The 12,824-nt window shown below is 56.4% G+C and overlaps 1 protein-coding gene across 1 annotated transcript; it reads left to right on the top strand.

The window, feature by feature from the left end:
• The first annotated feature begins 747 nt into the window (after positions 1 to 747).
• Positions 748 to 4,731, top strand: B0H64DRAFT_475617 (uncharacterized protein). The gene is made up of 2 exons (XM_062808110.1): positions 748 to 3,844; positions 3,924 to 4,731. The coding sequence occupies exons 1-2, from the start codon at positions 1,191 to 1,193 to the stop codon at positions 4,429 to 4,431; spliced, it is 3,162 nt and encodes a 1,053-aa protein (XP_062657603.1). The 5' UTR covers positions 748 to 1,190; the 3' UTR covers positions 4,432 to 4,731.
• The last annotated feature ends 8,093 nt before the right edge of the window (positions 4,732 to 12,824 follow it).

Raw genomic sequence — 12,824 nt, 5'->3', positions numbered from 1 at the left:
TCCAGTTAGCAATCACAACTACAGTTCGCTACAAGCTCGAGAGCCTACTGTTGAGACAAGTCTTTGTTGTGCACCCTTTGGCTGCACCGAACCTAAGCACCCTTGAGAGAATACCTTCGACCGATACTGAACCCTAACAGGACGGGTCCAGAGACAGGTTCGTCACAAAATCTAAATAAACCAATTTAGCTACCTAGTTAATTAAATATTAGGGTAAATTTAATCAATTATATTTAAATTATTTAAACTAGCTATAACCAGCCCAGCCCCCCGCTACAGCCACCAACCTCTGCCCTGTATAACCCAGACCCCTAATGGCGCTACCACAACAGGGCCCGTTTGTAGGGACATTCGCATCGCCAACCAACCAACCAGCCCGCCCGGAGCCCAGAGGCGGCCCAGCCAGTCAGTCAGTTCAGTATACAGCCTGTGGAATTTGAAACCCGCCCGCGCAAGCGTTCCCGGCGGCGCGCACCCCCTACCCACCATTGAACACCAGATCGAGGCGTTGGGCGGCGTAATTTGACTGCGTTTTGCGTTTTGTTCAAGTTGATAGATTGGCGACTGCAAGTCAGGAAGGCCAAGGGCGCGGGGGGGGGGGGGGTTAGGGTTATATATAGGGCTAGGCAATTAATTGATTCCTGTCAAACAGATCAAATCTAATTAAGCGTAATCAAATATTAACCCAATCAATTCAATTACGCCTTCAGATTTGGATTGTTTGAATTGTGGCGAGCCTTGGTTGTGGGCGTGCGATCCCCACCTTCCCCAAGCAGCCTCAAACACGAGGTGCGGTTTCTCGCCGCTCCCTGGTTTTGGTCCGCAAGCCTACCTGGTACATTGAAAGCCCCAAGCGACGCCAGGTCCGCTGAGCACGCAGCCATCAACCGGTCACAGTCAGCTTTCGCCGGCAGGTTGGGACACGGTGCTTTGCAGCAGGTCCACGCCGCTTAACGATGGGCAACCATACAAAGAGAACTGGTTTGTCTGCCTCGGCAAGGCTCCTCGTCTTGTGGCAGGTGGGGCCGATGCGCTCTGCCCCACCATCTCTTGTGACCCGCCCACTTGTCGCGGTCCCGTCGAAGCGCGTCTTCAATTGCGCGCCGCAGCGACAACACCAACACCAGCTTGCTCCCCCGATTTTTACACACTCCTTACTTGAGTGATAACACGGATCACTCGCTTACACAATGCTTGCACCTTCATCCCCCGTCACATTTCCCGCCAGCTCCTCCCCGGTCACCGCGAAGAGACCACGACCTCCCAACCCGTCGAAGCCCCCAAAGCCTCGCATTCTTGGCGGCTTCCTTGCCGAGGACGACTCTGGCGACGACATCTCGGAGCAGCCGTCACCAAAGCGGCGCATGCTCCAACAAGGCACCCAAGACACCCAAGACACCCAAAATGAACAAGACACGCGACGCTCCTTTACGGATGCTAGAACACAACCCGTGGAGGGACGGTTGAACGAGACGTTGCCTGCCGCCGAGGTGGTCGTCTCAACTCCACCCGACAGTCAGTTGCACGGCGAATTTGGGGAAGAAGCGGAACGCTATGAACGTCTTTTCGGAAACCAGGGCTTGCCTACACTAGCCGCATTCACCAGCAAGGACCCGCGCCCGGCTTCCTACCAGATTTCGACATGTTCCGCCCAGACGATCCCTGTCCGAGAGCGCAAGCCCACCGCCGCAGTCTCGTACGCAAACATGGTAGCAGCCCGCTCCAGGACCAAGGAAGGCCGTGCACACAAGAGCTACTACGGCATCGCCATCCACGAGCTCATCGACGATGCGAATAAGGAACTTGCCCGAACCCGCAAGACGACCAAGTCTGCAACAACGACGGCGCCCGTCACCCTGCCCGCCGACGCCGACGACCCCCTCCGCTCCGTCGAAGCCCAATACGCGAACCTCACGAAAGCCAAGCGCAACCGCACCATGCTCTGGACCGAGAAATACCGCGCCCGCACCTTCATGGACCTCTGCGGCGACGACTTGACCAACCGCCAGGTGCTCCGCTGGCTGAAGCGTTGGGACCCCATCGTGTTTCCGCACGCCGCCAGCAAGAGCAAACCGGCCATCAGGCGCCTCCACCGCCAGCAGCAGCAGCAGCAGCAGCAGCAGCCGCAGGGCCCACAGGGGCAGCAGGGGCACCAGCCGGAGGAAGAGAAACCCCACCGCAAGATCCTGATGCTGCACGGCCCGCCCGGCCTTGGAAAGACGACCCTGGCGCATGTGTGCGCGCGCCAGGCCGGGTACGAGGTCATGGAGATCAACGCGAGCGACGAGCGGAGCAAGGACGTCGTCAAGGGCCGGATCCGGACCAGCCTGGGTACCGAGAGCGTGAAGACGGTGGAGCACAGGAAGCCGGAACCGGGGAAGCAGCCCAAGGTGGCTCGACCGGTGTGCGTGGTTGTGGATGAGGTCGACGGTGTGGTTGGCGGCTCCGGAGGCTCGGGGGAGGGTGGCTTCGTCAAGGCGCTGATCGATCTCGTGCTGCTAGACCAGAAGAACAGCACGGGAGGCGCGACGACGTCCGGGACGGGCCGCAGGAAGAAGAAGGGGGATGACTTTAGGCAGATGAGGCCGCTGGTTCTTATTTGTAACGACGTTTACCATCCCTCGTTGCGCCCACTGCGGCAGTCTGGCTTGGCGGAGGTCATCCACGTCGGGAAACCAACTGTGGAGGCGGTGGTTACCCGGCTGAAGACCATTTTTGAAAAGGAGGGCATCCCTTGCGACAAGGATGCTGCGCGAAAGCTGTGCGAGGCCGCGTGGGGGATGACTAGCGGCATCGACGCCAAACGGGGGGCGGAGAGCAACGCAGAGGGCGACCTCCGAGGCGTCATGGTGGTAGGAGAATGGGTTGCCGGTCGGCTGAGGGCAACTTCTCCGGAAACCCCCCCTTCGCTCACACGGCAATGGCTTGACCGTCATATTATTCGCGACCTCGCCCACGGCGGTGGGGGCGCCCGAGGTCTCGGGCGCGGCGGTGCCAAAGAAATCGTCACCCGCATCTTCCAAGAAGGCGCCGGTTTCCCAAAACAGTCCGCCCCGGCTCTCCAAACCACCAAAGCGACTCGCCACGAGCAACCCCAGGCCCAACTCGGCTTCGCCGAGCAACAGAAGAAGTACGCCATGACCCGCCTGCGCGAAATGATCGACACGTCGGGCGAAGTCGACCGCATCATGACCGAGATCTTCCTCGAATACCCGAACCGCGACTTTAACGACGATTCCTTCTTGACCAAGCCCGACCTTGCCTACGAATGGTTACACTTCCACGACACTTGTTCCTCCCGCATATTCTCCAGCCAGGAATGGGAGCTCGCACCCTACGTCGGCCAGCCCATCCTGGCCTGTCACCACCTCTTCGCGTCGCCACGGCGGCACCAGCCCCAGACAACGTCCGGCTGCGGCGGAAAGTGGGGCGAGACAGCCGATGATAGCGAAGCCAACGAACCTCCCCTGCCGTTCTCCGGGCCGCGGGCGGATTACGCCGCGTACGAGGCCGAGAAGGTCAACCGCGCCGCGCTACAGGGCATCCACGCCCAGCTGCCGCCGACTCTGACGCGCGCGTTCCGCAGCCCCGAGCACATCGCGACCGACTTCCTTCCCTACCTGATCCGCCTGGTCTCGCCCGACGTGAAGCCCGTCATGGTGGGCGGGAGCAACGACAAGTTCGGCGCGGTCGCCTCGGTGCGGAGAGAGGCCGAGAAGGCCATGGTCAAGCGCGCCGCGCGGGTGCTGGCCGAGGTGGGCATCGCGCTGCACAAGGGCAAGATCGAGCCGGACGCGGCGGCCGGCCCGGCAACGAGAACCCAGTGGGTGTACCGAATGGAGCCGTACGTCCAACCACCCCGCCGTTCCAACCCCCCCCCCCCGCCCCAACAAAACACGAGACGAGTACTAACCCAGAAACAGGGACCTCGACACGCTCGCCACCTTCGAGACCGCTGCCGCGTACATCCTCGCCTCCCAAGCGCCCACCCGCTACGCGGTGCGCCAGGTCCTCGACCAGGAACTGTACAAGACCCTCGCGCAACGGGACAGCGAGGCGCGCCAAGCCCGCCTAAAGGCCGGCGGCGGGCTGGCCATCCCACACCACCAACCACCACCACCACCACGCGACGCCTTCGGCGCCAACCAAGACAACCACGCCACCCTCACCCTGCAGAACCGCCGACCCGACGACAAGCACACGAGCGTGAAGCGGGACTTTTTCGGGCGAGTCATTGCCGAGCAGCCATCGCGGGTGGCCGGCACAGACGGGAATGCGGCGGCCGGCGATGGCCCGGGGGGCAGGAAGAAGAGGAAAGCGAGCGGGGAAGAGGCGGGCGGGGCCGGGATGGTGTGGGTTACGTATCACGAGGGCATGAATAACGCTGTGCGGAAGCCGGTTTCGTTGGAGGAGTTCTTGCGGAGGTTTTAGGACGCCGGGGGTTTGGCTTGGGAGAGCGGGGGCGAGGCTAGGGGAGTTTGGTTGATTGCGGGTGGTGTTTGTGTCCTTGATTCTTGCCTGTGCAAGCTCGCCACGTTATGCAACTTGGTTAATTACAGAGATGCACACTTGTGAGAACTATCGTCAGCATTAACGGGTTTAGCATGGAGTTTGGCAAGGAAACAACATTTGTGGGAACAACTGGGTTCGATTCCTATTCCGGTACAAAACCAAGGCTGCCTAATCTTTTTTCCTCTAATACATCCCATGCCGTGTATCCCTTGAGAACAGTCCGGTTGTCGTTTATCTGCTGTTGGAACGTGGGCTGAACACACCCGTTCGCGCCCTCACAACCATACCAGGCCCATGCGAGCCCAGCACTGGACCGATGAAAGGCCACCATGGGCAGGCCGCGCACGTTGAGAGAGCCTTCGGGCCGGGTGACGCATCTTCATTTCCCGAATGCGCAGATTGCATTGCCTGATTTGGCCCGACCCGATAACCAGGGACTACTGTGTAACTCTGCACAGAGGGCATAAAAAGTTTCGCCCAACTCCATCTCTTCTGGGAAACGCGCCTGGCTGGGTGGGACCGCTGAGTGAAAAACATGGAAGCCCCCAATCACCAGCAGCCAGCGCAAAATCTCGGTCAAGGTGAAATGAATTTTGTCATCTCAGCCGTGTTCTGCCCACCGTTGACCAATTCCCGACCACCTAAATCTCAGGTTTCCGTTTGCTGGGGAGCGCTCCACCCACACAAGTAGGCAGGTCGTACGAAGTCGGTCAGGTATGTCGTTAATCCTGGCAGTTCGCCTGCGACCAAGCACACACGGAGACGGCTCGAGGGAAAAAAGAGCCACAATTGAATGCGCACGCCCACTTTCACACACCCCACCGAACCTAGGGACCTCCCCCGAGTGACGGGGCCCCGTTTACAAGTAATTCCGGTTCGATGCAGTCGATTCGCCGTTGATGAGGTTGCGCCCGGGCGGGCCCAGCTCGCATCTGATGGACTGCAATCGACTCCGATCGACCGGGTGCATCATGCATGTCGCATGTTGGGGTCTGAGAAATAGACGACTGTGATCAGAGCGTCTGTAAGCTCGGGGGAAGCTCGGGGGACTACCATTCATGTGTGGTTGCTTGAATCTTCGCCGGGTTCCCTACCAGTGTAAATCGGTCGTTTACCCTTTCCGTGGGGTTTCTTTTGGGGCCTCCTCCCAGTGGGCAACCCAAGCCGCCTCCGCACTCACCGCCGCGAACCGTTTGGCATGTCGCGGGAAGCAGCATGGCATCGCAGCAAACTTGAAGCCCAAAACGGCCGTCCCGGAGAGGGAGTCGACGGTTCAGGTCTCGGCTGCCAACTAATGACAAGGGAGCCAGACGGGCTTGTGCTCAGTCCCGGCATCTTGGCGGAAGCAGCACCTGTTTGCCCCTAGAGTCCTTCTCAAGGAAATTCTTCCGCAAGTAAAGGCGATAACAATCCCCAAAAGAGATACTGCTCGTGAAGAAGGCGGAGCCGTCAAATCACCTAATACAACAGCGGTCGGTCGTGGTCGTCCTTGTAAGTTGTAACGGACCTGGAAAATTGGAAGTCACGGTCATCCCAGGTGCCCACAACGGCTTGCCGATTTCTCCTGTGTACACAGGACCTATTTGGGACGAGGTACCGTAGTTGCGATTCGGTTCAGCACCGTGACCCCTGTACATAGGTACATACATACATACATACATAGGTACATGCAGATTCGCCGATTCCCCAAGCCATCGCTCTCCCGCGGCCCAGAGAGTGTTCGTCGCCCGCTAACGAGTCGAGGTAGCCCTCCGCACCGCACGACCCCGACGCCAACTCTCACTCTGAGCCAACGCGACGGCTGAACGGGCTTGGAATCCATTTCAGTTTAGAGTTAAATCACGTTGCAATGGAACGGGATTTTTGAGAGACGACCTGCGGCCAGGCCGAGGGACATCCATGGGTGTCGTTGGCTGCTGGCCTAATCAGGCTTTCGTCGTTCTGTGTTTGGCCGACATCGGTACCTGCCTGTAGGTAGCCGGCCCAATCCGGCTCACCCGGGCAGGGAGTGAGTGACTCCGTCCAGGTGCTCAAATCAACGGGCCACTGGCGGTACGAGTCTCTGTGTGTTGAAAATACGCGGTAAGGTAAAATAAAAAAACGTACGAGCGAGCTACTCAAGCAGGGACGTGAACAAGCAGCCGAGTGACAGTACCCTTCGGTGCACCAAGCCCACCCACCCGTACGAGGTCGGGGAGATCAAACCAACCTAAGATGTTGAACGAGCGAGGTTCCCCGACTCCGTGCGTGAGTTTTAGGGTTTCCGGATTTCCGTTGCTTTCTCCTGCACATACAGGACATGTATTTACTGCCTGTCTCGTCTCAGGGAACAGATGGTCCTCCTTTAACTTAGGACATTCAAACAATAAATAACTAGCATTTCTACTCTGAAAATATTAGTAATAAAGAAGAATATTCTACCATTGTTGAACGAGAACTAGAGAATGTTAGAGAGAGTACCTTAGGGTGTTAGAGCTTTCTAACTACCAGGTATATTCATTCTATATATTATAAGTTTTTAGCCTAACTACTTCATTCTAAACAAGGCTTGACACAACGCAAATCTCGTCAACTCAATCAACTCAATTCAACTCAAATACAACGCAAATCGACGTTTTCGTCAATCAAATAAGTAGTTGGATTTGAGTTGTGAGATTTGTTAGATTTGCCAAGCCAGATATTGCACTTGAGCCCTGCAAAATGCCCCCAACCGCTACAGTAGCCACATCCAACCTGACCCTGTGTAACCGCTGGGCGCCCACAACAGGTGGATTGTGAGTTCGTTTGCAGGGCTTCCACACAGATAGTTGCTTAGCCCATTGCAAGATCAATTAGTTTGACTGCGTTTTGATAAAGTTGATAGATCTGACGGGTGCAAGTCAGGAATCAGGAGGAGGGTTGGTGGAGGTTAGGGTTATATGTGGGGATTTGACGAGATTTGACTCCAGCCAACTCAAATACAATCAACTCAAATCTGGTCAAGTTTTGGCCCAATCAACTCAAATATACCCCAATATTTGAGTTGATTGCGTTGTGTCAAGCCTTGATTCTAAACTAGGAGAGACGCCCCACTTATCTTACTCTAACATTAAATTTAAACTCTTATTTTACTTTTAGTTTACATAGGTATCTTCACCAAAGCGCACAAGCATCTAGGTATCTACTTAGAATGGAACATCAACAGGAAACTAAAGATATAGGAAGTGGCACTGCAAACAAACCTCTCGAAGCTAGTACTATAGCACAGTATGACCCCATCATATGGACATGTTGCCAATGTGAAACCTGCTGGAGTGGGGGAATAACTGATGAGGGTCTTCTCCTCTTCCGCTGTGAAGGTATAGCTGTAGACCACGAAGCTATGGCAATGGATAGAGAAGCTGCGGGCGCCACGTCTATATTCGCGAAGCTTTTTAGCTTGCTACGAGGCATGAAAACACAACCTCGAACGCGCTGGAAACCATGCGGCCATCATTTCTTCAGCTGCAAAGAGTGCATAGTCCTAGGCCACGAATCCAGACACAGACTCGACTCCCTACCAGGTTACCCTATCGATTGGTCGTATTTCTATGACTTCTCCGAATGCGTTCCTTGCCTGGATTACGTCCACTCTTGGCGTAGGAGGGATGAGATGTTCGTAGGTTTACGTGGAATGCCTAAGGATAGCTCACACCCTGTGACTCGGGTTAAATGCTAGTAGCGTCCACTGGGCGGGAGCAGCTACCTGTCTCCTCCGCTTGACTGCTTCAGGCGGTCCGAGTCGGAGATTCTCTCTCTCCACCCAAAACAACCCGGCTTCATTGGTCACACCCGGTATCCCTCATCAGTCAGGTACTTCTAGATTCGAGCCATGATCCCGTCGTCAGGTTGGGGAGCGTACCTACGTGCCTTGTAGAGGTTCCCCCGGGGATGAATTTCTCCTTTTCTATCATTAGGATCTCTTAGGCTATCAGACAATACGATCACCCAATGGAATACCCCTTGAGCATGCCCTGTAATTTAATTTCCCGAAGCCCATGCAGACATAGGTACCCACAATGGGTACCGAGGTAGGTACCTAGGTAGGTACCGAGGTACCTAGGTACCTACCTTTCGAAGCCATGGCAAAAAATGAGGGAGCTGTCCAGTCTGCCCCGTAATTTGAATTGAAGATAGGGCCAAAAGCGAAGGTGAAGCGCTTTCTAGGCAAGAAAATACAAGCCCTCAGCAGCCTATTTAACAGTGTTGGAGACGATGCGTTCACAGTTTCTTCAACTGCACAAAATGCGACATCGAGGGCCACAATGTACAGGCAGATCGCTCTCGGCGCTGAAGATATGGGAGTTAGCCCTGCAATCTGCCCACACAGTATGTGGGCCGTGCGCAGGAAATGTCTCCCCTGGGTTAGCACTTGTCCCTCGGTACCAAGGGAGGTAAGGAGTTGAGGGACGAAGGTACCTCCTCGCCGGTCTTTTGTAAAATACGAAATGGGTGGAGGAGATAGTGACGGCGGTAAAAATATGGAGAACCCGAAGGGGAATTATAACTAAGGTGGAACGGGGGAAAGATAACGAGGAATTAACGAGGAATTAACGAGGAATAATATGAATTATAGGTCTAGTACGTGAGCTTTTTCTCCGGATCGCACATGTCACAGCAAGTGAGCTGCGCCGAATCGTAGGCCCAGCCAGGTATTTCAGATTCCCAGGTCGGCCACATCGCAAGCCATCATTGGTGGCCACTCCCCGTGCCTCAACATACAACTGACAGGTGTGTGGGCACATATTTGTCCGCGCTTCTGTGCAAACCCCTCGATACAGTCACGGGGGCGTCTGAAAGGGCCCAGAACAGGCGATGGCCGATTAGGTCGTTTTGATTGCTCGTGGACTTCTGACTCGGGAGGGACGGCGGATGATGGCTCACGTTCCGTGCCCTACTAGCGTCCACTGGCACTTCGCAGTCTACCCTGGCCGGCATCGAAGCAGCTACCCGTCACCTCCACTTTGACTGCTTCAGGCGGTCCCGTCGGGATCCCGCACCCACCGACCCAAATCAACCAGACTCTCATCGGTTACACCAAATGTCCCCATCGCCGGTAAAGTGCTCGTAGCTCAAACCAACGCCCCGTCCTCAGCCTAGCGTGTGCAAGATCATAGCTAAGTACCAGGTACCTTACTCAGATATTACCTGAGCAAACGCAAAGTCAGAACACCCGATTCAGCTGTAAAAGCTAGAGGACGTCCCTTGGCGTTGATTGGGCCGGAGACACGTCGGTATAGGTATCCGTTGGTCAAGCGATCAAACGCCCACCGGCTCAAGCGGAACCATCCGGAACTCGTCCTCAGACCTCTAGGGAACAGGAAGATAGGTAGCTTCAAGCGGTCACCCGTGAACCGCAAATTGCTAGCGGGGCCGGGACGGATGATTCTGGCCCCCCCAGGGACATCCACGCCGAGCAAACGCTGGGCCGTGTCGCGGAAGGGAGAGATTGGAAAACACCGGCTGGGGGGCATCCCAAACCCTGGGACCCATGGTTGGAGGCAAGACATGCCGTTCAGCTGCCAGTCACCGAGAGGGGTTATCACCTTTCAACGAGGCTGCTGTGGGTTCTCGCCCAGGGCAACCAGTGAAGGAGAAGAACCGTAAAGTTCAAACTGCAGCATGGGTCCGTTGGTCTGCCGGCGGCCGCCGCATCGAGAGCCCCGGGAGTGACAACAGTGAAGATTTCGAGGGCCAGGGCAGCCCGGAACAGTCCCGGCGTACTGCGAGTCTCCGAAATGGTGTATGGTGTTTCGTGCGGCTGCTCGGCACGGCGCGATTCGGCAAAGATGGGATATTGGGGGGGGAGTGTTGCTCTCGATGGCTGAAGATAATAATACAGACAATCCCCCCCCCACTCCCGCAGAGACAACCCGTTCTCCGGCACCTTTCTTGTCTGGACCCATTGCACTTTTCAAGCTTGTCCTATTTACTTTGCCTAACCCTCTTGTCTGGAATCCTCACACTTTTAATGTTTGCTGTTCACTTGCCCTGATTTGCGCTCATCTTTTCATCATGGATCCTCCCGATGGAGGCGCAACTCAAAGCGCCAGCGAGACGGCCCAGCAGATTATATCCATCCTTGGAGCTGGGATGAGTCTGTTTGGTGAGCAGGTGACGAGGCAGTTCCTCAGCACGATCGTCTCTTCGCAAGACTACTTTCTGCTTGCTTCATGCCCCATTGGCGTCATCTTTATCGTCGCGAGCACTATCCGGATCGCTGGGTGGCCATGGCTGAAAACCTTGATTGGAAGGTAAGGAAGGACCCCGGGATGTGTCATGTTCGTCTGATAGGCAGGGTATGGGGCGGTCGCTAACCAAGGCGTCAATAATGCAGGTCTCGAGACGAACCCGCCGTGGTTGAGAAGGAGCTCCTGTCGTCCACATCCACCGAAGTCTGTGAGGCCTGGACAGGGACGACCATCTCTCGCACTAAGGGGTTTTTGCCACCGGGCAGCATAACCACTCTCATAATCACCGAGAGCGGAAACATCAAAGACCTTCAGAGCCACTTGGCCCCGTACAACAAACCCCGAGGGTCATCCACTTATTGGGAACTTGAGAACGGCGGGAACACCCTCAACAAGCACGAGTATAACGATTTCAAGTTCATGGTGAATGGATCTCCAAACTTCACTTTGAATCTTCGGAAACGCAGCTGGAATAGACGCCTTTTGAGCTCCTGCGCTGTTGCGGCTGGCATGGTGATCCAAATTGCCGCTTGGGCCCTCGTTGGGATTTGGGTTGACACCGGTGCGCAACAAGTAAACAATGGGGTCATCTGCTTTTTTATTGGCGCAGGCTTGACATTCCTGGGGCTGCTCGCATCCGGGTACATCACAAACACCGCCACCACGGAGAGGCGGTGGCGTTTTCCACGACAGCCGGCCGACGCCACGGAGAGGCGGCGGTGGTGGCGTCTCCGTCCACGACAGTCGGCCGACGCCACGGTGCCTGAACCCCAGGTGGCTCAACCCCAGGGAGTTGACATCCTGGTGGCTGACCCCCCGGTGGCTCTGGTTTGGCTCCAGCGCGGCTGCGTCGTCGAAGCGCAGTACTTCCCCCCGTACGCAATTTTCAAGCCTCTGCAGACTGAGGACGAGAACATGGATGTCCATGTCTCGCTGCGGAATCAGCACATGATCAAGCCCCGGTGGTAGTAAGTTCAACCCCACGTCCTCATCGCAACACTTGTACCGTTACTGACCATGGTAGCATGCAAATGGCGATGGTGCTGTCGGTGTTAACGGTCCCCGGCAGCATCCTTCAGGGGTTCGGCACATGGTTCCTTGAGTGGGAGGTCGGAGTGACTCAGGTGGTCGCTATGGGCTTGGTGACTTTCCTCCGGACGTTTAGCCGGCGGGAGCTTACCTTGAGCCCGACGAACTTCGAAGTCGCCGACACGCAGGAACTGGCCTCTCTCGTCATCTCCATCACTGCGAGCGAAAAGTCTCTCGAAAAAAAAAAAGGTGGAATACGGGAGTGGATCAAGGAGGCGAAGAACCTTCCGGCAACTGGTTTTCACTGGGGACTGGTCACGGGCCGGCTGCATGTTCTACGTGGTGGCCAGCAGAACCGCGGCACTGTGGACGTCATCACCCGGCCGCAAGCGCCTAAACCCCCGGTGAGCTCAATCCGACAGCGGGCGAATGACGGCAACACTACGGCTGTTGGGCCACTCGTGGAGGTCCAGAGGTTCACTGCTGCCGCACGGGACATGTCCCATCTCGTGCGGCCCGAGGTGACCGCAGCGGTGAAGCAACTGGAAAGGGCTCTTGAGGGGGTCGCCGAGCTGCTGAGATCTGAGGGCCACGCGGATGTTTGCTGGAAGGCCGGGCCGATTTTCGGCAGGGAGTCGGATTCGTACGACAGGGACTCCAACAGGAACAATCTCGAGTGGTTAGTTTCCCTGGCGCACGGCAACGAGTCCCCCGACCGTAGTCTCGTGACGGAACAGCTTGCCTACCATCTCCTACTGGTTCCCGCGCCGATGGAGGATCGCTCGCAGCATAAACGCTGGGTCCTTAAAGACTCTAGGGAGTTGTGTGCTACGATCTCTCTGTGGTTGAACAGGCTGGCTACCGCCAGGCCGGGCTCCAAGCTGCAAGGAAGGCTGTTCAAGGAAAATGACCTCTACAGGCCGCAAGAGTTTTGCCGCATTGGGGAAGTCGGATCGTCATCACCTTCATTCAACTCTGCGACGGCCAGGAAAACGCTGGAACAGTGGACTGGATGCAACGTGTACGTGGTGGAGGGCGAGCAGCAGCAAAATGAGAACCCGACCGGCAATGATT

This window comes from Chaetomium fimeti (assembly GCF_033439085.1).
Source record: "Chaetomium fimeti strain CBS 168.71 chromosome Unknown B0H64scaffold_5, whole genome shotgun sequence".
Lineage (NCBI taxonomy): Eukaryota > Fungi > Ascomycota > Sordariomycetes > Sordariales > Chaetomiaceae > Chaetomium > Chaetomium fimeti.
The sequence above is the reverse complement of the archived record's forward strand: the minus strand, read 5'-3'. Positions and strand labels throughout refer to the sequence as shown.